Source organism: Nyctereutes procyonoides, unplaced genomic scaffold (assembly GCF_905146905.1).
Source record: "Nyctereutes procyonoides isolate TBG_1078 unplaced genomic scaffold, NYPRO_anot_genome, whole genome shotgun sequence".
Lineage (NCBI taxonomy): Eukaryota > Metazoa > Chordata > Mammalia > Carnivora > Canidae > Nyctereutes > Nyctereutes procyonoides.
Genome location: NW_026575047.1, coordinates 56,727,829 through 56,753,390, shown reverse-complemented (window position 1 = coordinate 56,753,390; position 25,562 = coordinate 56,727,829). Strand labels below are relative to the sequence as shown.

At 35.2% G+C, this 25,562-nt stretch overlaps 1 protein-coding gene across 8 annotated transcripts in view; it reads left to right on the top strand.

The window, feature by feature from the left end:
- UBE3A (ubiquitin protein ligase E3A) overlaps nucleotides 1-25,562 on the top strand; it is a 99,082-nt gene that overhangs the window by 27,946 nt on the left and 45,574 nt on the right. For 3 of the 8 annotated variants that reach the window (XM_055326082.1, XM_055326081.1, XM_055326084.1), the window contains one exon: nucleotides 1,907-1,951. The exons of 1 other annotated variant lie outside the window; for it this stretch is intronic. In XM_055326082.1, the coding sequence (XP_055182057.1) occupies nucleotides 1,950-1,951 (2 nt within the window). In that variant the 5' untranslated portion in view covers nucleotides 1,907-1,949. Of the gene's footprint in view, nucleotides 1-245; nucleotides 460-1,906; nucleotides 1,952-25,562 lie in introns of those variants that run through there. 4 more of the 8 variants (XM_055326078.1, XM_055326080.1, XM_055326079.1 and 1 more) reach the window with 3 other exon arrangements.

The window sequence follows — 25,562 nt, the reverse complement described above, 5'->3', positions numbered from 1 at the left end:
AAACTGTCATTTGATGATGTATTTAATTTCAATCCCATTTCTCAAAACTTTGTAGTATATATTGTGCTTTTAAGACTCCAATTTGTTTTCCTTCTTGCTTATGTCTTACCTTTTTGCAGTAGTATTTTAATTTTCCTGTCATTGTGTCCTCATTTTTTTCCCTCTCTCTTTCTCTTTCCCTATTAATTTTGAAAGTTTTGCCGCCTGCGTGTTTGAAAGCTTCTAATCTGCCTTTCTTCCCTTAGTGCCAGCAGGTTTATTTTTTGTTTTGCAAGCCTGCTCTGCCTCCTTTACAGTATGACATCTGATGCTGGAGGGTCGCACTTTCAAAAATGAGTCAGCTGGTACATGGGGTTATCATCAGTTTTTAGCTCTTCTGTCTGAGACATACAAACAAGTTTGGAAGCAATCTTGGGGTACTTACCCACAAGGCTGGTGGAGACCAGGTGTGTCACAAAGGTGATTTGCTTGCTCCCTGGGGGAGAGGGTGGAGTGAAATTTTTGCATTTGTGTCAGTGCCAAGTCACCTGCCACCTCCAGCATGCCCCAGTTTTTAGTTCTAATATAACTATGCAAAATTGAAAATAAATATACTGCAAAGAGGTTCTAAAATATTTGAGCTGCTGGAGTCTCTTTTTTTATTTTTTCTTTTTTTTTTTGCATTCTTGGCCTTGGACTCTGAATGAACTGCAGTGAGGAGTAATTTTCATAGTCTAATAAATCAGATTTTTAACAGCTAAGAAATGTGGAAAACAGTTTGTTTTTGTTACTTTTCTTTTTTTTTTTTGATGTGGCTCTGATTTTAAGATTCTTTTGTTAAAATTGTTCAAGATTAGTCTCAAGTCAGTGATAGATTTAGAAATCAGGTTATTGTAAATGTCATTTAGCTTTTGATCTCTTAAAAAAATTGAGAATTTGAGTGTTAGCAATGAATATTCTATTGATTTAATATACTGATGCTGTTTATAAAACTGAATAGGGTAACAGGAGTTTATTTTTTTAACACCATAGTAGAAATAGGCAAAATTGATTCATACCCCAAAATGAAAATAACAGACTTTTTAGTGCCTAAGAGTTTTGAATATTTCTATGCAAGATAGTATATTTAAAAAATAATAGAAAACAACTGGCAACTATTAATAACAAATCAGTTCATAATTATGCATAGTAAAAATTTAATACCCCAGCTTGGTATACTTTTGATATGTAGTGCATCTTGCCCCAGTATATTTTCAGGGAAAGTTAATTTCATTGTTGAACCAAGATAATAATGATTAGAATGATAAATCTCACTTAAAAGTGTCTCAAAATTCATTAAGGCTATTAGATTTAAATTTGAATTACTTAGAGCATAAGTTGGCAAACTTTTTCTTAATGGTCCAGATAATAAATACTTTAGGCTTTGTGGGGCATAGCTGTATTCTAATAATACAACAAAAATAGGTGACTGACCCAGGCCCTACTTTGTTGTCCCAGGAAATAGTTTGCTGACCCCTGATCTAAATACAGTTTGGGACTGTGAATACCAGTAAATGAATACTTGGAATATTTTGGATAACCAGCATTTGACTGTAGAAAGTTTCATAGTTGTATGTTTTTATTATAAATATTTGACTTTGTGAATAACTGTGATTTATTATACATTATACTGCTTTGTATGTTGATATCTAAATACAGTGTTTACAGTTTCCTTAAAAAAATGCACTGACTTTTTTATTAGTCCAGCTTTTATAATAAACGTGTTGAATGGCAATCTGATAACTTTTTCTTCTGTTAAAATCTTTAGTTACTTTTAAAATTGTTAACAGTTAAATCTTGTTTTCAAAGTTGTCTTCTAATATAATATGTCTGCCCCTTTTTGGAATATGGAATATTTTGCTTAATTTTCCTCAATTGCATTTTACAGATCGCCAGGAGAACCTCAGTCTGACGACATCGAAGCTAGCCGAATGTAAGTGTATCTTGGTTGTAGCTGTGGTGTCTTTTAAGTTACCCTAGATTGCTTTAAAGGTGTTATATTATTTGAAAATAATTTCCAGATATAAGAGTAATACAATTAAAAAAAAACAATTGCGAGAGAGGAACTTTCTTATATTTTTCCTACCAAAAAAATTCCTTTAAACTTTGGTACCATATCATTAGATTTCTACTTTTAGGTAGGTAGTTAGTTGTATACTCCTGGATTCTAATGTCTTTTTGGTTACCTAGCAGTTGTGGGAAAATAGGGGAAAGAATTCAGGTTAATAATCATTTATTAAATATTTACTATATATAAGGCAGCTGGTGATGTGTTGTGGATACAATGGGGTATTCCTGGGTAGCTCAGCAGTTTAGCGCCTGCCTTCGGCCCAGGATGTGATCCTGGGGTCCTGGGACTGAGTCCCACATCAGGCTTCATGCATGGAGCCTGCTTCTCCCTCTGCCTGTGTCTCTGCCTTTCTCCCTCTCTGTGTCTCTCGTGAATGAATAAATAAAATCTTTTTAAAAAGCCAAAAAACAAACCAAAGTTGCTTCATAATAAGTTCCTAGCCCACAGAATAGTCTAATCAGTGTGAAGGACAGGAAAGCAAATCATCAATCATCATAGTAGAAGGATACTTAGGATGCAACAGGAACATAAAGGAGTATTGAGTTACCTAGGTATATAGTAGGAGCCTAATGCAGGGAAGTAGGGGTGGCCAGGGACGGCCAAATTAAATCTTGAAGTGTAATTGGGAGTTAAGTAGCAGAAAGCATTGGCAGGGTTGTTCTAGGCAGAAGTATGGGTAAAGTTATAAATCGGCACAGTGATCTTAGGGAACAGTAGGTAGTTGAGGATTTTTAAATCATAAACTGATTGAAAGACAGGAAATTGAAAGGAGATAAGACTTGTTAGGGTTAAAGCCTTGCATGCTATGTGAAGGGCCTAGGCCTGTTTCATAGGGATTTGGGGGTCAAAAAAGAATTTGCTAAGGAGGGTGTAGTAACCTTGTTAGACATAAAATTTTAATAGTATTGGCAGCAGAGAAACAGAATTGAAGTGTGTGGTTAAGAGAAGTGTGTGGTGGTAGGGTGATCAGGGCTTCAATAGTTCAGTCCATGAAAGCCTTAAGAAGGACAGTGATAGGGATTCAGGATAACATTCCCTGGATGTAAGAAAAATATTTGGAAAGTGAAATAGTTAAGACTTCAGTGATTGGTTGTAGGAATTTAAGAAGTTTAAGTTAATAGGAAAATGGTAATTACTGAAGCAAGGTTTTTAAGGTAGTAAGGGTTGGAAAGAAGAAATAGGTATAGGGATCACTTTTGAATAAGAGCGAAGGCCCCTATCTTCCAAAACTACTAGAAGGAGCTAAAGATGGATATGTGATGTTAACTATGTTTGTAGGTGTGAATGAGGAAGTCAAGTCATTCTCAAAGAATTTTCTCCGTAAATTCATTTAGATCTGCTGTACCACTGTTAGTCTCCTTTGAGATGATATGACACATTTCTTGAAAAGGAGGTTCAATTGTTGAGTAAGTTTGGAAACTGCAAAGTTAAACAGGTTTCCTTACTGAAAATGGTGGAAATAGACTTTAAAGTGGTGTTATACATTGTGAATCTCCAAGAAGGGACTGTAAGATGTATTTCTCAAATTTATGTGTCCATGTAAGCTTTTTTTTTTCATTTGGCAAAACAAAATTTTTGTGGTAAAATACACATAATTTATCATCTTTATTATTTTTAATTGTGCAGTTCAATGATGCATGCAACCATTTGCCACCATCATCTCTACAGCTCTCTTCGTCTTGCAATACTGAAACTGTATCTTTTAAACAATAACTCCCAATTCCCCCTCCTCCCCATCTGCCAGCAACCATCATTCTATTTTTTGTGTCTGATTTTCACACTGATTAGACTATTAAATTCTGCCTCATACAAAGGGAATCATGTATATTTGTCTTTTTGTGATGGCTTTATTTCATTTAGTGTAATGTCCTCAAGGTTCATCCACACTGTGACATGTGTCAGAATTTTCTTCCTTTTTAAGGCCAAATAATATTCGTGTGTGTGTGTGTGTGTGTATGGCATTTTATTCATCCTTTCACCCATCGATGGACAGTTGGATTACTTTCATGTTTTTGCGATTTTTTTTTTTTAAAGATTTTATTTATTTATTCCTGAGAGACACAGATAGAGGCAGAGACAAAGACAGAGGGAGAAGCAGGCTGCCCATAGGGAGCCCGACGTGGGATCCAGTCCTTGGATTGGGATCACGCCCTGAATCAAAGGCAGACGCCCAACTGCTGAGCCATCCAGGCGTCCCGTTTTTGCTATTGTTAATCTGTCATGAACATGGGTGTCTAAATTGCTCTGAGACTCTACTTTTATTTCTTTGGGTAGATACCCACAAGTAGAATTGCTGGATCATATGGTAATTCTTTGTTTAATTTTTTGAAGAACCTTTGTACTGTTTTTCATAGGGATTGTACCATTTTACATTCCAACCAAGGGTTATTTTTCCACATTCTCATCAGTACTTGTAATTATCTGTTTTTGATAGTTAACCATCCTAATTAAGTGATTTTTAAAAACCGTAACTTTGTGATCATGTAACTTTTTAAGAAAAATGTTTTAATATTGTTTTGGGGGACACAGGGTTTGATTAGGGAATTGAGGAGACTATGAAAACTTTGAAAGTGACTAGGGGGAATGAATGAAGAAATAGACAAAATATTGAGTCTTATGCTACTGAGCAGCTAGTTGAAGTTAGGAAACTTATCATAGTCGGAGTTTAAAGACCCTTTACTAGCCAGAAAAGTGGCATGGTATTTCAAGGTTGGGTGTTAGGAGAGCAGATGGGGCAGTATGCTAATGGCATGTGCATAGGTTGTTAACACTGAAGGAGTTGAATTTATATGTCATTGGTGAATACCATGATTGGATAGGTTGTGGGGCCAGGCACAAGAGTTGGGTTGGTTACAAAAAGCCTGATAGGTCATAGAGATAGTTCAGTGTAAATGAAATTTTTAGAAGGGTGGATGGTGATGATCATGGGTTGGGTGTTTAATATGCCTACAGTCATGGTTGGCTGACAGAAGAGGTGAACCTTTTTGAAGAAAGTCAAGTATTTTGGATAAGAGGGAGCTAAAGTGTTGGGATAGATTGTGAACACCGGCATCGAAGTTGGCATCCAGGTGACCCAGTCACCTGGGTGCAAAATGAAGCTGTTAGTATAATGGGTATAATTTACCAGAAGAGAGAGGAAAGGTATTCACATAGATAACATGACTTTCAAAGTACAAGTTCTGTTTGTGTTATATTTTGTTTTAATGGATATTGCTTTAAATATAAGGAATTAGAAGAATAATGGGTTTTAGTTGTCAGTTCACAGAAAAGGTAAAAGATAGGCAGTGCCTTTTGGGGTACGCCAGGCTTTAGTGAAAGCTAAGAGGTGGAGGGACCAGGACCATTATATAAAGCAGTTGCAGATTAAGGACAACCTGTATTATAAATGTTTTTTCTAGAGATTGTAGTAGAGTAGATTAGTGGGATGAAGTAATAATAGTAAAGAATAGAAAAGGGTAGGTGAAGTTTGGCACTATGTAGTAAGAATCAAGGATGACAAGAATGCGAGGCATAATAGGATATTTGTCACAAGATTCCAGATGAAACTCTGGAGTTCTGGTTGAGTTCAGTGAACTGTTAAACTGTTTAACTTGGCCATGTTAACATGGACTAGCAGGAAATTATGATGTCTTGATAACGGTATGTAAGGTTCCACACATAATCGCTGGAATATAGTTCTGAGTCTTCCTTTCTTCCCCCATTTCTCAAATTCCTATACCTGTGGAAACCATAATCAGGCAGTAGTTTAGTAAGGTAAATAGGTCCAGGTTCTATAATTTTCTGAGTCTGGATTTACAAAATAGATAATGAAGGATTCTTGGCTTTACCTAAGAATTAACTAGGGTCTTTGATTAATGGCAGCATCTTAGATTTATTGAAGTATGATTTTTTGGGGGCACTTGGAGACACATTTGCATTTGACATCCTTTAGGGAACATGTTGGGTACATTTTAAATGGCAATTATATAAAAGTAAAAAAGTTACCCATTTGTTTTCAGGTATTCTTAGTGTTTTCTATTCTCCATGGTGCATAAAAACAGTACAAATTTCTAACATTTGCATATCATTCTGTAGTTGAGCCTAGAAATAGAACTAACACAATAACCCAGATCTTTTTATCCAATTGTATGTATATTGTCTCTGTATTTTGTGTAAGCTTATATATTATTATTTTTTTGTAAGCTTATGTATTATTGGAGTCTTTTTGCACATACTAATTTAGACTTTAATTTTTTTTTTTTTTTAATGATTTCAAAGCAGTTTCTAATAACTTCAATTTCTCCTCCTTTGGTCTTTACTCTCCACCCCTATCTTTAATGCTTAGGATATGTTTTCAGGTGTATAACCAAGACAATAAGTGGAACATGGGTAAACGTATTAAGTGATTTCTGGTTCAGTGCATATCAAGGCTATTTCCGTAAGTACTTAGTTTTCTCTACATGTTGGTATGAGCTAGCACTCAGGTCTCAGGCCCATCATTATCTCTTATCTCTAGATAGCTCTCATATTTCTGTCTCCAACTCTAACTTACCCTCTGAGTTGTAGACTTCATATATCCAATAATTGAATGTCTGATTGATTCTCTTAACATGTCCAAAGTAGCTCTTGATTTTCATCCTCTTAAATCGACTTGTCTTCTATCTTTTTGCCATCTCAGTTGGTAGCAGCTCTTTTTTTTTTCTTCCAGTTTTTCTAAAACTTTGGAAGCATCTTTGATTTCTGTTTTTCACTTAAATTATCAGCAAATCATGTTGACTCCACCTTTAAAATACCGTAATTCAACCACTTGTCCTTTTACACCATTTCTACCTCTATCACTCTAATTAAAGCCATCATCTTTTGCCAAGAGAATGAAATTCTTCCTCAGTAGTTTTGCTGCTTCCATTCTTGGGCCTTTCAGTATATTTTCTATGTAGCAGCCAGATTGATCTTTCCTAAGATTTATTTATTTTAGAGAAAGAGAGAGCATGAGTGAGAGGGGCAGAGTGAGAGAGAATCTGAAGCACACTTCATGCTAAGCACAGGAGCCTGACAGGGCTGGATCCCACAACGCTTGAGATCACAACCTGAGCCAAAACCAAGAGGCAGATGCTTAACCAACTATACCACCCAGGCAGGCGCCTTCAGAGTGATCTTTTTAAAATCAAAGTTAAACCATGTTATTTATGCTCAGAACTTTCAAGGGCGTTCCATCTAAGAGCAAAATCTGAGGATCTGCCAGGACCTGTATGAGCTCCCTTGCACTTGTGTGGCCTTTCCATTTCTCTTGCTTGTCTTTACACTGGCTTTATGGTCTTGCATTTATGTTTCAATGTTCTTAACACTCGTGTCTACTGTTTGTGACCCTTCTCTAATATCCACATGGCTTCCTTTTAGTTACCTCAGTGATGCCTTATCAGAGAGGCCTTCCTTGACCAACTTCATCAAAGAATGGTCATGTGTTGTGTTCTCGATTACCCTGTTAGATTTATCATCATAGGATTTAATGTCAGTTGACTTGTTTCACTTTGATTTTTTTGTTGTCTTGTTCATTTAATACTAGAGTGGAAACCTAATGAGAGTGCCTGGTCCATAATAGGTAGTAAATACTTAATATATGAAAGAGTGAAATTACTAAATTAATGTAAAATGTTTATTTCAACCCTTTTAATTCCTTTGCAGAAGTGTAGGAAGAATTTTCTAGCATCAGTGTATGTGTAAATAAATGATAAATATGTACACGCCCATAGACCTTGTGTAGTTATTTAGCGCCTAACATCTTGAACACTTACCATAGGATAAGCCACTATGCTCCGTACTCTACATGCATTCTGTCATTTGATAGGAAAGGTGAGCCTTTTTAAAAAACAAACAATAATGAAAATATTTATTTCTTTAGGTATATAAAGTTTAATTTCTTGAATTTGCATTTTATATATTTTTTGACATCTAGTTGGCACATGGTGTTACGTTAGATTCAGGTATACAGCATAGTCACAACTTCACAACTTTCTACATTATGCCATGCTCACCACAAGTGTAGCTACCATCTGTCACCATACAATGTTATTACAGTACCATTGACTATATTCCCTGTGTGTACCTTTCATCCCTGTGACTTCTTCATTCCATAACTGGAATCCTGTACCTCCCACTGCCCTATACTCATTTTGCCCCTCCTACCATCCTGCCCCCACTCCCTCCCCCTCAGCAGCCATCAGTTCTCTGTATTTATGAATCTGTTTCTGCTTTTTGCCTGATTTATGTGTTGTTGTTTTTTTTTTTTTAAGATTATAGATGTAAGTTAAATCATATGGTCTTTGTCTTCCTCTGTCTTATCTCACTTAGCATAGTGCCTTCTAGATCTATCAGCATTGTCTTAAGTGGAAAGATCTTACTGCTTTTAAAGCTGGGCCTTTTAATCAGATTAGACTATAGACACACAGCTTGGATCCTTTGAGACTGTAGAGAACTGGTACAATTTCTTTCTTAAATTTTTGGCAAAATTCCCCAGTGAACCTAATCTTGTTCTAGCACTTTCTGTTTTGGAAGGTTATTTATTCAGTTTTCATATCAGATTGTCTTTCTTCTTGTGAGTTTTGGCAGATTGTGTCTTTCAAGGAATTAGTTCATTACATCTAACTTATCAAACTTGTGGGCATAGAGTTATTCATAGTATATCTTTTTTACCCTTTTAATGTTCATGGGATCTGTTGTGATGTCCCTTTACTTCATTTGCGATAGGAGTAATTTATGTCTTTTTTTTCCCTTAGCCTGGCTAGAGGAGTACTGATTTTATTAATCTTTTCAAAGAACCAGCTTTGAACGTTGATTTTTCTCTGTTGGTTTCTGTTTTTCAATTTCATGGACTTCTGCTAGCATATTTCTTTTCTTTTCCTTACTTTGGATTTAATTTATTCCTTTTCTGGATTATTAAAGTGGGAATGTAGATGATTAATTTTTTATCTTTGTTTATGCATTCAAAGTATAAATTTTCCTCTGAGCACTGTTTTTGCTGCATCCTGCAAATTTTGATAAATTGTTTTCATTTTTATTTAGTTCAAAAGGTTTTTAGTTTCTCTTGTGATTTTTTTTATTGACTTGCTTTGTTTAATCTCCATGTATTTTGAGATTTTCCAGTTATCTTTCTGTTACTGATTTTTTTTTAAGATTTTATTTATTTATTCATGATCGACAGAGAGAAAGAGGCAGAGACATAGGCAGAGGGAGAAGTAGCCTCTCTATGGGACACCTGATGTGGGACTTGATCCGAGGACCCCAGAATCATGACCTGAGCCAAAGTGAGACACTCATCTACTGAGCCACCCAGGTGTCCCAATTCTGGTTTAATTCTGTTGTAATCTGAGAGTAGACATTGTATGATTTCTATTCTTTTATATTTGTTACGGTGTATTTTATGGCCCAGAATGTGATATATCTTGATGCATGTTCCATGATAACTTGAGTAGAATGTGTAATCTGTTGTTGGATGAAGTAGTCTATTGATGTTGATTCTATCTAGTTGATTGATGGTGCTGTTGAGTTCAACTGTGTCTTTACTGATTTTCTGCCTTTTGGTTCTGCCCAGTTCTGATAGAGGGGTATTGAAGTCTGCAATATGTTAGTGATTTTTTTTTTTTTTTTTTGTAGTTCTCTCAGTTTTTCCCTCGTCGAGTTTGATACTCTGTTATGTTTTGAGGATTGTTATGTCTTGGAGAATTGATGTATTGATCATTACAGTGTGCCACTCTTTAACTCTGATGATTTACCTTGCTTTGAAGTTGGCTGTCTGAAATTAGTATAGCTACTCTAGCTTGCTTTTGATTATTGTTAGCATGATACATTTTTCCTCTTTATTTTTCATCTGTATCTTTATATTTAAATGTAAATAATATGTGGTTGGATCTTATTTTTTGACCCACTCTGGTAATCTGTGCTTTCAATTTAGACCACTAATGTTTAAAGTGATTATTGATATAGTTAGATTAATATCTAACAGTTTTGTTACTATTTTCTATTTGTTGCCCTTGTTCTTTTCCCTGTTTCTGTCTTCTGTTTTTTCTTCCTCTGAGTGCTGAGCCTGACTGGGCTCGATCTCACCACCCTTAGAGCTTGGCTTGAGCCAAAATCAAGAGTTGGCTGCTTAACTGACTGAGCTACCCAGCTGCCCTTAGAGTTTTTATATCTTAACCTTGTCTACTTTTAAATAACATTGTATCATATCACAGGGAGTATGAGTACTTTATAACAACAAAATAATCCTAATTTCTTGCTTCTGTCCTTCTGTATCACTGCTATTGTTTCACGTATGTATATATAAGTGCATATACATATTTAAAATTATACACACATAAGTATTTCATAACTAAATACATTGTGTTATTATTTTGAACAATATTATCTGTTAGATCAGTGATGATTAAGAAAAATAAGCTATTTTATTTCTACTCATTCCTTCCTCAGTAGTTTGTCATTATATAGGTTTGAGTTTCTGATCTATATAATTTTCTTTCTAAAGAAGTTCTTTTAATATTTCTTGCAAGTTACGTTCATTGACAACAGACTGCCCTCACAACAGATTGCCCTCAATTTTTTATTTGTCTAAGAGTCTTTCTCTTCTCTTAAAGAATAATTTCTCTTCTCTTACAGAATTCTTAGTTTGGTGAGGTTTTTTTTTTTTTTTTCCTTTAAATTTTGATACTTTAGCTAATTCATTCTATTCTTGTATGCACGGTTTCTGAAAAGTCAGATGTAATATTTATTTTTGTTCTTCTGTAGGTGTTTTTCTCCTGGCTTCTTTCAAAAAATTTTCTTTATCCTTGGTTATCTGTAGTTTGAAAGTGATATTCCTAGGCATAGTTTTTTGGTTTGGTGTGCTTTTTTTAGTGGGTTTTGGTGGGTTGTTTATTTTATTTTTGACATTTATCCTTCTTGATGTTTTTTGAGTTTCCTGGATCTGTGGTTTGGTGTCTAATATTAATTAAAAAGGGGGTACTCTCAATCTTTATTTTCAGATATATCTTCTGATTCTGTCTTCAAGTTCTTCTGATAGTCCCATTACGTGTTATACTTCTGTAGTTTTTCCACAGTGCTTGCATATTCTGTTTTGCATTTTTTTTCCTCTTTGCTTTTCAGTTGTCAGAAGTTTCTTTTGATCTGTCTTCAAGTTCAGTTTCTTTCTTCAGTTTCCAGTTCACTGTTAAGCTCATTAATGACATTTTACATTTTTGTTATGGTGCTTTTGAACTTGGGCTTTTTTTGTTTGGGTCTTTGGTTTTTTTCTGCTTACATTGTTCAACTGTTCTTTATCCATTAGAACCCTTAGCATTTAAATCATAGTTGTTTTAAATTTCTGGTGTGCTAATTCTAACACCCCTGCTGTATTTAGTTTTTTTGTTTGCTGTCTTTTCAGTATTTTTTCCCTTTGGTATGCCATGTAATTTTTCTTGATAACTGGGTATGATTTTCTAGGTAAAAGGAATTGCTATATATAGGCCTTTGGTAATATGGTAGTGAGGTGTAGGGAGGAAGGGAAACATTTTATAGTCCTGTGTATAGGTCTCAGTCTTCTAGTGAGCCTGCCTGTGCCTCTGGATTGTGAACTTCACAAATATTTCTCATTTTTTTTTTATTTCCCTCTTAAGTGGAACAGGATGACTAGAGTGGGCTGGAGTTGGATATATCTTACACAGGTCAGTTAGGCTCTGAGAATACCTGGCAGATTAGGCTTGGGTTAACTAGTTTCTTCTGAGGCCAAGGCCTTGTTAAGAATAAAGTGCTCTGGTATATTTCATTATAGTTCCTTTTTCCCTCTCCTGCTTGAATATGAGGGGATTTTTCTCCAACATGGGCTATGAGAACCTGGTTGAGCTTCTTGACATAAATATCACAAAATTGTGGACATTCTGGTGGGACTAGGTCCCCCTGGAGTTTTTAATGGTTAGACTTTTATGTGCTGACCTTCCAGGAATTTGTCCATGATAGTTTAGGTTTCCCTGTCCTGTTATAGGCTCCTCTGGCAATAGCCTGCTCTCTGCTTCAGTAAGCCATGGCTCCCTGTATTTGCCTCTCTCTCCAGTCTTTGGGGCAACAGTTTGTTCTATATTCTTCTCTCAGTAATCCAAGAAAAGTTGTTCATTTTTTAGTCTGTTCAGCTTTTTACTTGTTTTTAGATTAGAGTAGCAGCTTCCTAGCTCTTCCATGTGGAACTAGAAATCAGAAATTGAGATATAGCATAGATTGGATGCTTTTATTTTCTATATAGAATGGGAGACAGTATTTCTGTATGACTTGAATTTAGGTGTACTTAGTGTGTATAATTGCATTTGTGGATTAAATAACATCTTGAAGTATATTTTACGTAAAATATATAAATCCCTTTAATCAAATGGAGATCTCTTTTCAAGATCCTCTGCTATAGGTTCTGATATCATGTTCTTTGCATATTCTTTTTATACCTCTGATATACCTATGAAACTGGGAAGTTTTTTCAGAAAACAGTGATTTTTATTTTTTGTTCCATTTTATTTTAAATTCCAGTATAATTAACTGTTACGTTAGTTATGTCAGTTTCAGGTGTGAGTATAGTGATTCAACAGTTCTTTGTGTTACTCAGTGCTCATCACAGTAAGGATACTTGTAATGCCCTTTACGTATTTCACCTATCTCTTTACCTGTGGTTATTATCCCCTCTGGTATCCATCAGTTCTCTGTAGTTATGAGTCTCTTTTTTGGTTTGTGTCTTTTTTTTATTCGTTTGGTTCTTAAATTCTGCATATGAGTGAAGTCATATAGTATTTGTTTCTCTTTGACTAATTGCACTTAGCATTATACCCTTTAGATCCATCTATGTTGTTGCAAATGGCAAGATTTCTTTTTTTTTAATGGCTGAGTAATACTCTGTATATGTATATGTACATGTACATGTACACACACACACCACATCTTCTTTATCTGTTAATGGACACTGGGATTGCTTCCATATCTTCGCTATTATAAATAGTGCTGCAGTAAACATAAAATGAGAATATCTTTTTAAATTGATGTTTTCATATTCTTTGGTAAATACCCAGTAGTGGAATTATGGGATCATAGGCTAATTCTATTTTAAATTTTTTGAGGAACCTCCATACTGTATTCTATAAGTGGTTGCACAGTTTGCATATCAACCAACAGTGCATGATGAGAATTCCTTTTTCTGAAACTGGGAAGTGTTCTGACAGTTATTTCCCTTTATGGTTAAATACTGGAAAAAGGTAGGATTAATTGACACTGTTATATAGTTACTATCAGAAATTGAAGGATCTTTATTAACATTTCATAATTTGCTAGGTTCTGAGAACATAATTGTAAGGAAGCTATTTAGTCATGTCTCTTAGGGAGCTTACCATTTAAATAATAGTTATAAGGTGTACTGAGAGTAGGTACAGGTTGCTGTGGGAGCAAAGATGGAATATGAAATCATCTTGGAAATGGTATGTAAGCTGAGTCTTTGAGGATGACTCAGTATAAAAAGGGATCATTGTATTCTAGCCCAGAAGAAAACTTTTCTATAGACTTGGAGCCAAAGAAGAGAGCAAAACAAATTCTTTGAACTCTAGGAAGTTCAATATTGATTGAATGTAGATTTGGGTGGTGGGAGGAAATGTGCTAAAAAAATGCAGCTGGAAGTAGGAAGCCTTGATAGATAGTGAAAGGCCATGACACTACTGAAAAGTCCTGGGTTTTCTCCTGATAGACATAGGAAGTAATGAAAGTGTTAGGCATAGAACTGGCCTGAGTCATAGTCTACCTTTTTTTTTTTTTGGAGAGGGGCAAGTGGCAGAAGGGAGAGGGAGAATCTTAAGCAGGCTCTGTGCCCAGTACAGAGCCTGCAGGCTGGATCTCACAACCCTGAGATCATGACCTGAGCTGAGATCCAGAGTCAGACACTTAACTGACTGAGCCACCCAGGAGCCCTATACATTCTATTTTAAATAGAAAGTATCACTCTTCTTGTTTATGGTGGAGATGGAGGAGAAGATGAGCTGCCTCTGGTTGAGTCTTCTCAGAGAAGAATGAGCAGAATCTGGCTATTTTTGTTGAGGTACTCTATTAAGAGGGTTTTTAGAATCAATGTCAATTACACATTTTATTCATTATATCTTATGTGTCCCTGAAAAGGTTTTAAGAAATATTAATGGAAATGGTGTACTTTATTAGATAGAATTTGTTAGCTGTAAATGGGATTCAAAGCTAAAAGAGGTCAGTGAAAATAAAAAGGATGCTGTTCTCCCTAAATTATGTAAAAGCAGGATTTTCTGATTTACTAGGTTCTTTATTGGCTTCTCCATTCTCCTTTCTAGAATAATTGTATTAGAGGACACAATAAACTGTTCACTGTAGGTTAATGAATGCTCATTGTTTTTGTTATCATTTCACTTTGTAGCACTACCTTCTACCCAGTTACCCATGACAGAAACTTAGGCACCTACAAACTACATCTTTTAAATATTTCTTGCATTAGTTTCCTTTTATTCATTCCTGCTATTACTACTTTCTTTCCCTGGTCTTTTACAATACTCATTACCTAGATTGCCTACCTCAACTTTTGCCAGCTTTGATCCCAGTTTACAAAATGGAATTAATCATAAAGGCAGATTTGACTTAGTCACTTACTTGCTTAAACTCTTTTGTGATTTGTATTGCAGATATTCTTATGTTGTGGTTTATGAATGGTATATAAATCTTCTGAAATTTTTTGTAAGATTGGAATACATGTGCATTTTTATGGGGAGAAAATCAGTCACCTTTATTAGACTACTCCTATGCTGACTAAAATCAGAATTCTTATTTTTTATAAAGTCTCATAATCTGGCCCCTTCCTGCCACTTCATATTTTCGAGTCCTTTTTTAAACTTTATTGAACTTAAGTTGTCATAAGATGTTCTCAGGCTCCTGTGCCTTTACTCACTCATTTCCTTCTTACCTTGTCCTAGGTTGCCTTTCTTTATATTGCCATAACTCTGTATTTCCTATGATATTAATATCCTCTGGCTTTCAAAACCTCCTTTAAACAGTAAGTTTCGGACAGCCCGGGTGCCTCAGTGGTTTAGCGCCGCCTTCGGCCCAGGGTGTGATCCTGGAGGCCCCCTGGATCAAGTCCCACGTCGGGCTCCCTGTGTGGAGCCTGCTTCACCCTCTGCCTGTGTCTCTGCCTCTCTCTCTCTCTGTCTCTCATGAATGAATAAATAAAATCTTTAGAAACAATAGGAAGTTTCTTGAAGAAAAGAGCCCATATGAAAACAGTAAGAGGACCTAGAATAGGACTAGATTTTCAAGCAGAATAAGCAGAATTTGAACTATGCTGAAGGAGACATTTGGAAGTCATCAGGTATTGCTTTGAAGGAAGAAGGAAACTGTCCAAAGAGAATTTAAAAGAGAAAGTGTCTAATGGCTGGTCCCTGGAGAGTATAAACATTTCTAGATTAAGAAGGGAACTCTGAAGAACAACCAGAGAGAAAGGAGGAAATCAGAAAATGGTGTCCTGAAAGCCCACAGTAAATTTCCAGAAGTTCTACATTTCTCAGCAAGGTTAAACCAAATAAGTGAAAAATGATGACTTGGCGAGATTATTTTCTACATCACTAGATACTGAAGCTAGGTTATAAGGTGCAGTAAGCCTTGACCTGTTCCTTTCCCACACACTGTTATTCTTGTTCTCAACTGATGCTTCTGGATTATTCTCTCAGTATGCTGCTTATTTGAAGCTGTGCATTCTCAGTATGTCATCCTCTGTCTTTCTTGTTTAGTGATCTCCCAGTCACTTCTCAGTCTTTGAAGAATTCTACTCTTCCACTCTACCCCAGATCTGTCATGTCTTTGTTTATATGCTTAACTTCCAACTCCCTAGCATCACAATTCCCTAACCATTTTATCTTTGATAGTCTTCACCTCTGCTTTGCTGTGTCTTCCCATTCCCTTGGGCATGCTAATGTTTATTGTTTAATGTTAATTAAAACACTCACCACAGGTTGTAGTCTTTGTATGCTTTCTTACTTGCTTTCTCTCATCTCATATGTTTTTACTTGTTTTTGAGAGGTGTCCTGTTGCCCCTGTAATTGTCTTCCAGTCTCAGCCCTCTAGTTTCTCTGTTTCCTGACATTAAGCGTTCAGATCCAGAAGATTGAATAGATCATATTCTGTAGTCTTTTCACTCAATTGATTGTTTCCTTTGCTGTACACAAGTTAAGTTCACTGTAGTCCCATTTGTTTTTGCTTTTGTTTTATGTGCTTTTGGTGTTATATTGAAGATGCATTGCCAAGTCCTATGTCATGAAGCTATTTCCCTGTGTTTATTTTGGGAGTTTTTTAATGTCCGATTTTATGTATATGTCTTTAATCCATTTTAACTTTTTTTTTTTTTTTTTTGTAATGTAATACAAGATGTAGAGGTCAGGGGCACCTGGGTGGCTCAGTCCGTTAAACATCTGCCTTCAGCTCAGGTCATGATTCTGGGTACTAGGACATAGCCCCACATCAGGCTCTCTACTCAGTGGGGAGCCTTCTCCCTCTCCTTCTGCTCCCCCTGCTTGCACTCTTGTGTGCTCTCTCTCTGTCAAATAAATAAATTAAAAAAAAATCAACTGCAGCATGTCTATTTAAAAAAAGATATAAAGGTCTAACCTCATTCTTTTGCATATGGATATCCAGTTTTCCCAGTACCATTTGTGGAAGAGACTCTCCTTGCTACCTGTGCTAAAGCTCATTTGACCGTATATGTGAAGGTTTATTTCTGGCTTCTCTGATGTGTTCCATTGGTTTGTGTCTTATCTGACGTACTATTCTGATTTCTTTAGCTTTGTAAGATGTTTTGAAATCAGGAAGTGTGACACTGGCTTTGTTTTTCTTTTTCAAGATGGTTTTTGCTGTTTGGGTTCCATTGAGATCCCATATCCAGGAATTTTGTTTTTTGGATTTCAATTAAAAAATGCCATTGAGATTTCAGTACGGATTGAATTGAATATATAGATTGCTTTGGGTATTATGGACATTTTAACATTATTGTCTTATAATCCATGAACACCGGATCTTTACATTGGTTTCTTTCAACAGTGTTTTGTAATTTTCATCGTACAGTAGTTTTTCCTTATCTGTGGTTTTGCTTTTAGTGGTTTCAATTAACCATAGTGAAATGTGATCTGGAAGCAGGTAATGCTTATAAATATTATATATTGTTAGAATTTGATCACTAGTAGTCTAGCATTACATCACAATGCCTATGTCATTCACCTCACTTGATTTCATCATATAGGCATTTTATCATCTCACATCATCATAAGAAGGGTGAGTATAATACAGTAAGATATTTTGAGAGACCATATTCACATAACTTTTATTGTAATATATTGTTGTAATTGTTCTGTTTCATTATTATTTGTCTCTTAACTATGCTTAATTTATAAATTAAATTTTATCATAAGTATGTATGTATAGGAAAAAACATTATATATAGGGTTTGGTACTATTATGGTTTCAGGCTTCCATTAGGAAGGGGCTTTGGAATGTATCCTGCATGGACAAGGAGCACTGTTTGGATACAAGTCTTCCACCTCCTCAATTAAGTTTATTAGTAAAGTATTTTATTCCCTTTGATGCTAATAGGAGTAAATAGGAGTATTTTTTTTTTTGAAGTGAAAAGTTCACTAATTTTATTTTTTTAATTTTTATTTATTTATTTATTTTTATTGGTGTTCAATTTGCCGACATCTAGAATAACACCCAGTGCTCATCCCATCAAGTGCCCCCCTCAGTGCCTGTCACCCAATCACCGCCACCCCCCCCCCCGCCCACCTCCCTTTCTACCACCCCTTGTTTGTTTGTTTCCCAGAGTTAGGAGTCTCTCATGTTCTGTCTCCCTTTCTGATATTTCCCACTCATTTTTTCTCCTTTCCCCTTTATTCCCTTTCACTATTTTTTATATTCCCCAAATGAATGAGACAATATAATGTTTGTCCTTTTCCAATTGACTTATTTCACTCAGCATAATACCCTCCAGTTCCATCCATGTCGAAGCAAATGGTGGGTATGTGTCGTTTCTAATGGCTGAGTAATATTAATAGGAGTATTTTTAAATTTTCCTTTTGTTCATTGTTCATAGAAACACAACTTGTTTTTGCATTGGCTGACTTTTATACCCTGCAACTTTGTTAAATTTTATTAGTTTTTTTTTTTTTTAAATATTTTTTATTTATTTATTTTTATTTATTTATGACAATCACACAGATAGAGAGAGAGAGGCAGAGACACAGGCAGAGGGAGAAGCAGGCTCCATGCACCGGGAGCCTGACGTGGGATTCGATCCCGGGTCTCCAGGATCGCGCCCTGGGCCAAAGGCAGGCGCTAAACCGCTGCGCCACCCAGGGATCCCAAATTTTATTAGTTTTAATATATATTTTTTTTTATTTGTGGAGCCTTTGGGGTTTTCTACATATGAGATCCTGTCATCCGCAAACAGGTAATTTTGTTTCTTCCTTTCCAGTCTGGATGCCTGTATTTATTTCTCTTGCCTGATTGCTCTGACTAGGATTTCCACTACTGTTCTAAAAAGAAATGGTAAGAGCAGGCATCCTTGCATAGTTCCTGATTTTAGAGGGAAAGCTTTCAGCTTTATACCATTAGGTATAATCTTAGCTTTTCGTATATGGCTTTCATTATGTTGAGGTAATTTTCTTTGTGTTGTTTCTTGAGTGTTTTTATTATGAAAAGATGTTAATTTTTGTCAGATGTTTTCTCTGCATCAGTTGAGGTGATCATGTTATTTTTGTCCTTTGTTTTGGTTGAGTGTGTTTGATTGATTTTTGTATTGTGAAGCATTCTAACATTCTAGGAATAAATCCCACTTGGTAATGATAAAACTCTTCTGATGTGTTAATTGAATTCTACTTGACTTAATATTTTATTGAGGATTGTTACATCACTAATCAGGGATATTGGTCTGTATTTTTCTTTTCTTTGTCTCATTTTGGTATCCGGGTAATGCTGGCTTCATGGGATGAGTTTGGAAGTGTTTTCAGTATTGTGGAGAAATTAGAGATGGATTCTTATTAATCCCTTTTTAAATCATTGGTAGAATTCTCCACTGAAACTGTCTGGTCCTGTGTTTCTTTGTTGGTAGGTTTTGGATTACTGATTCGATACCTTTACTTAGGTTGCTTCAGATTTTTTATTTACTTATGATTCTGTTCTGTTAGATTATATGTTTTACAAGTGTATTCATATCTTCTAGATTATTCAGTTTGTTGGCATATATCGTCAACAACAGTCTCTTACGATCCTTTTTATTCTTGTGGCATCAATGTTGATATTCCCCATTATTGAAAGTGGAGTATGGAAATGTCCTACTATTATTGTGTTACTATTTGTCTCTCTTTAGTTCTTTTTTGGTGTTTAAAATATCCGGGTGCTCTTCTGTTAGGTGTACATATATTTATAATTGTAATATATTTCTTGTGAATTAACCCTTTAATTATTTGATGTGTTGTTTCTTACTATAGTTTTTAACTTGAAAGTTTTTTTTCTGGTGTATGTGTATATGTCCATCATATACATATTTAATATATATGTATGAGACTAATCCCTCTCTTTTTTGGTTATTTGCATATGATCTCTTTTTCAATCCTTTCACTTTCACACTGAGTATATCCCTATATCTAATGTGAGTCCCTTATAGGTAGCATATAGCTGTTTCTTTTTTTTTTAAATCCATTCAGCCACTCTGTGTCTTTTGATTGAGGAGTTTAATCCACTTATATTGAAAGTTATTACTAATGGGAAAAATTATTGCTATTTTTTGTTTTTTTTGTATGTTTTTAAATTAATTTTTCCTTCTTGTCTGTGAGGTCTTCCTTTGTGTTTCGTTGGTATTTTTTTGTAGTGACATATTTTGATTCCTTTCTCTTTTGTGTATCTTCTATAAGCATTTTCTTTCTGGTTACCATGGAGATTACATAAAACATCTTATAGTTGTAATCTGTTTCAAACTGATAGCAATTTCAATTGCATACAAAAACAGCTCCTTTACATCTCTCCCCCCATTTTGTTATTATTGACAACAATTATGTCTTTTTATGTTTTATAACATCTAGCATATATTTACAATCTAAAAAATGTTTTCATCTTTCAGATCTGCCTGAATTGATTTACTCACCACTATTACAGTATTAGAAGATTCTGTATTTGCCTATATATTTAACTTTACCAAATATCTTTATATTTTTGCATGATTTTATATTGTTTACAGTCCTTTTTTATTGTTATTGTTGTTGAAAGACTTTTTGTATTTTTTGTAAGGCAGGTCTAGTAGTGATGAACTGTCAGCTTTTGTTTATCCTTGGAGGTCTTTATTTTCCATTTTTGAGGGTCAGTTTTTCTATATATGGTATTTTTGGTTTGTAGTTACTTTTTTCAGTACCTTGCATAGATTGTTCCACTTCTTTCTGGTCTTTATTGAAGACTTCTGCCTTGTACAAGACTAATCATTTTTCTTTTGCTGCTTTCAAGATTCTGTCTTTGACTTTTGACAGTGATTATAGTGCATTTTAGTATCTGTCTCTGGGTTCATTATAGTTGAGAGTCCTTCAAACCTCTTAAAATTAGATGTCCATTTCCTTCCTCATATTTGGGAAGTGTCTGACCATTGTTTTTTCAGGTAAGTTGTCTGCCATATCCTCTCTTCTAGGGTTCCTCTAGTTCATCCATTGGTCAACTTGGTGGTATCCTAAAAGTGTGTTAGGCTTTCTTCACTTTATTTTTATTTTATTTTATTATTATTTTTTAAATTTATTTATGATAGTCACACAGAGAGAGAGAGAGAGAGGCAGAGACATAGGCAGAGGGAGAAGCAGGCTCCATGCACCGGGAGCCCGATGTGGGATTCGATCCCGGGTCTCCAGGATCATGCCCTGGGCCAAAGGCAGGCGCCAAACCGCTGCGCCACTCAGGGATCCCTCTTCACTTTATTTATTTATTTATTTTTTAATAAATTAATTTTTATTGGTGTTCAATTTACCAACATACAGAATAACACCCAGTGCTCATCCCGTCAAGTGCCCCCTCAGTGCCCGTCACCCACTCACCCCCACCTCTCACCCTCCTCCCCCTCCACCACCCCTAGTTCGTTTCCCAGAGTTAGGAGTCTTTATGTTCTGTGTCCCTTTCTGATATTTCCCACACATTTCTTTTCCTTTCCCTTATATTCCCTTTCACTATTATTCATATTCCCCAAATGAATGAGAACATACACTGTTTGTCTTTCTCTGATTGACTTACTTCACTCAGCACAATACCCTCCAGTTCCATCTACGTTGAAGCAAATGGTGGATATTTGTCGTTTCTAATGGCTGAGTAATATTCCATTGTATACATAAACCACATCTTGGCATTTCTATACACTAACTGTGAGACTGAAGAAAGAGAAATTAAGGAGTCAATCCCATTTACAATTGCTCCCAAAAGCATAAGATATCTAGGAATAAACCTAACCAAAGAGGTAAAGGATCTATACCCTAAAAACTATAGAACACTTCTGAAAGAAATTGAGGAAGACACAAAGAGATGGAAAAATATTCCATGCTCTTCACTTTATTTTTTAAAATTTCCCTCTGACTCAGTAATTTCAAGTGGGGCCTGCCTTTGACTTTATTTTCTTCCTTCTTCTTGGTTTAAGTCTTCTGTGGATCCTCTCTCATGAATTTTCAATTCACTTATTATTTACCTCTAGAATTTTTGTTTGGTTCTTTTTTATATTTTCTTTTTGTTGATACTCTTATCTTGCTTATGAGTGGTGATTTCATCTAGTTGTCTCCTATGTTCTCTTGTAGCAAATTGGTTTTCCTTAGGCAATTATATTGCATTTTTGTCAGGTTAATTCATAGATCTCTGCTGTTTTTGTTTTGTTTTGTTTTTGTTTTTTTTTTTTGAGAGAGGGAGAGTGAGAGTGTGTGAGAGCAGGAGCCAAGAGAGGGGCAGAGGGAGAAGCCAACTCCCTGTCGAGCAGGGAGCCTGGGACCATGACCTGATCTGAAGGCAGAAGCTTAACTGACTAAGCCATCCAGGTGTGCCAGATCTCTTCTTTAAGGTCATTTCTAGAGCTTCATTTTGTTCCTTTGATTGGAATTAGACTGTGATTCCCTGTTTTTATTTTTCGTATGCCTTAATTTTTTTGTGTGGATTTCATTTTTGAAAAAACAGCCATACCAGTCTCTATGAACTGGCTTCATTAGATTCTTGGTACTTCTAGAACCTTTTATTAGAGTGTATCTTCTTGGGCTTAATGCTTATAGTTTCCCAAATGAAGAGGTTTGTTGATTTCTTTCCCAAGAGTTTACATATAGTCTTTTAGCCTCTTAGGTCTTTCTGTAGTACTTCAGGTTCCAGAGAACTGTCTTATTTTCTATAGCCTCTAGGCATCTAGTGTATGCTGGTTCCAGCCATGCTCCAAGTCAGGTGAGATAGAAACTAGTTGCTTCAGTAGCTCCCTTTACCCCCAAAAACAGGAATGTTGGACATAATTACAATGGGTGAAGCTGCAGGTTGGGCTTTTCATCATGATTACAAACTGTGCCAGTTTGGGGAGGTATTAAAGGAATTGAAATAACACAGCTTTCTATACATGTTTCTGGCTGTTTTTGGCTTTGAGCTTACGTGGGTTGCTGTAACTTTCTAACTGGTTTCTAGAGGTCTCATAAAGGGTTTTCAAACCATGTGTAAGTTAGTGTTTTTGTGAGGGAATAAATTCTGGGGCCTTATTTTCCTCTGTTGCTGACGTCATTCCTTGGTTAGCTTTTTATCTTTGTTCCAATAAATTTAGTATATCTCCAGTTCAGTTGGTAGGAGAAAATGCTAGAAGAGTCATTTATCCCCTATACAGAGGTAACTTTAATGTATAGTAACTAATCCTTAGTATAAGTTTAAAGATCTCTTTTAAGGGTTTTCTCATAACACTGGAAGAACTCTTACTTGTTTCTCAACAGTATCTATAAAAGCTCTTATGTTTCCAAAGTTTACTCAGCTCTCTAAACCCCTAAAAAAGATGATTTTTTAAGAGTGATCCAGATATTTGTAATGCAAAATAATCAGTTAACCAGACCTTCTTTTATCACAGAATTTATAACATTGCCTGGTAAGTGGTAGACACTCAAGTATAAATTAACTAAGGAATACATTTTGTCTTGATTATATGTGAATCAGAAAGAAATGAAAGACTATTTCATGATTATCACAGAGAATTGATAGATGCACTGCTCTAATGGCAACAACTCTTTTGTGTTTCTATCCTTTTAGGATCTTAATTGGAGGAATCAGATGGATATAATTTGTGTTTAGTTCATTATAACCTCACTGTAAAATGTGACACTTTTAAAGAAAAAAACAGGTTAAAGTTGAATAATTTTATCAGTTTTACAATTTTAATTCATGTTTAATGTATAACAGGTACTTTGGGCAGATTATAAACCTCAATAAAATAATGCTTAGAGATTATTATGGTAAACATATTTATTAGTAAAAATACTTATAATTAGTTTTTTCCCCTGAAAAATGTATCTTATTTTATAGTTAATGGCTTATTGGTTAAATATGGTAATAATGACTTTCCAATCATAGAGTCAATCTTGAAACAATCTAATATTTCCTGCAATTCCTCTGTAAACAACAGATCCAACCTTAAACCTACCATAACCATGTCACAGACGTCTTATGTCATCCATTTATATAAGTTGTACGATCTAGGATACCGTTGTTCACTCTTCGAAAATTTTTATGTTTAATGTAACTTTGGGGGAGAGAGTGGAGTGTTTACAGAGGTAACATCCCAGAAGGAACAAAAAGATGTCCTTACTTTGAGAAACCACTAGGTAAATGGTGATGGCTTTATAGACATTATGTAATAAGTCTTTTATTTCTGGCTTCTTAATTCCTCACATCTTCATTTAACTTGATCTTCAATTAAAGTCACTCACATTGACATTTTTTGATCTTTGCCTTTTTATCTCCTTTATTCTTTACTTTATCTACCATTAGTTTTGCATGTCATAGTTACTATATCTTATATCATTGTTTTTAATTCTAATTCCACTAATTCCAAATGTGTTGTTCACTAACACATTTTCACTTTCTGATGGTATCAATTGTTGTGGCTTCCTTATCTTCATTCCTATATTCATTACTTATTTTCCAACTACTTGTTATGTTTAAGATTTTCTCTCTCTCTCTTTTTAAGATTTTATTTATTCATGAAAGACACAGAGAGAGAGGTAGAGACATAGGTAGAGGGCGAAGCAGGCTCCTCGTAGGGAGCTGGATGTAGGATTTGATCTCCAGATCTGGAGATCATGCCCTGAGCTGAAGGCAGATGCTCAACTGCTGAGCCACCTATGTGTCCCAAGATCTTTTTTCAACTTTAATCATCTGTGTTGTTGGGCCTCAGTCTTCTAATCCTAATGGCTTGCCATTGGTATAGGAATATTAAACATACTTTCCTAGTATTTATCTCCTTGATAGGTAAATTAAGCTGCTGTACATAGTTATGGTTAGCTTATAACTTTTATCATTATTACAGGCATTTTGTTTTGTTTTGTTCTGTTCTGTTGAATACTGGATTGATTCAAAAAGTAGATTTGAAGTCAGAAAACATAGTATTAGTGCCATTGATGACACCTTGGTTTTCCTTTTTCAGCTACTGATGACTGAAACCATTTCTTCTGCCAGTTGATTGTTCTAAAAAGTTATAGTATGGTGACAGTATTTTCTTGTAGTGTTTTATTTTGAAAACTTCTATACATGTAGCAAAGTTGAAAGGTTTTTGCAATTGACGCAATATGTCTATCATCTAGATTTTACTAATAATATTTACCTTGTTTTATCACATATCATTTTGCCCATGATTCCATCTTTTATTTTTCATGCATTTCAAATTGCTGACTTCAGTGCCCTTCCCCCTAGGTGAAACTATTTTTTAAAATATTTCTGTCAACTTTTCTAGAGTAACTTTGGCCTACCACATGTAATTCATTTGTAGAACTGTCTCACTTAATCGAGCCTTAGAAATAAAATAAGTAGATAATATTACCTGTTTTAAATGCATACTTTCAGGTGTCTACTTTAACTTTGAGAGCTTTCTCACTGGAAGATCTCACTCGCCCTCCTACATTATTGACTCCGTAAGAAAAGTCTGTGATATGTAAGGAAATTATAAAAAGTAAGCTATATTTTTAATTTTTTGAGGAACTGCCATATTGTTTTCTAGGGTGGCTGTACCAGTTTGCATTCCTACCAACAGTGCAAGAGGGATTTGCCTTTCTCCACATCCTCATCAACAGCTGTTATTCCTTGTGTTGTTGATTTTAGCCATTCTGACATGTGTGAATTGCTATCTCCTTGTAGTTTTGGTTTGTATTGCCCTGATGATGGGTGGTATGGAGCATCTTTTCATGTGTCTGCTGGCCATCTGTATTTC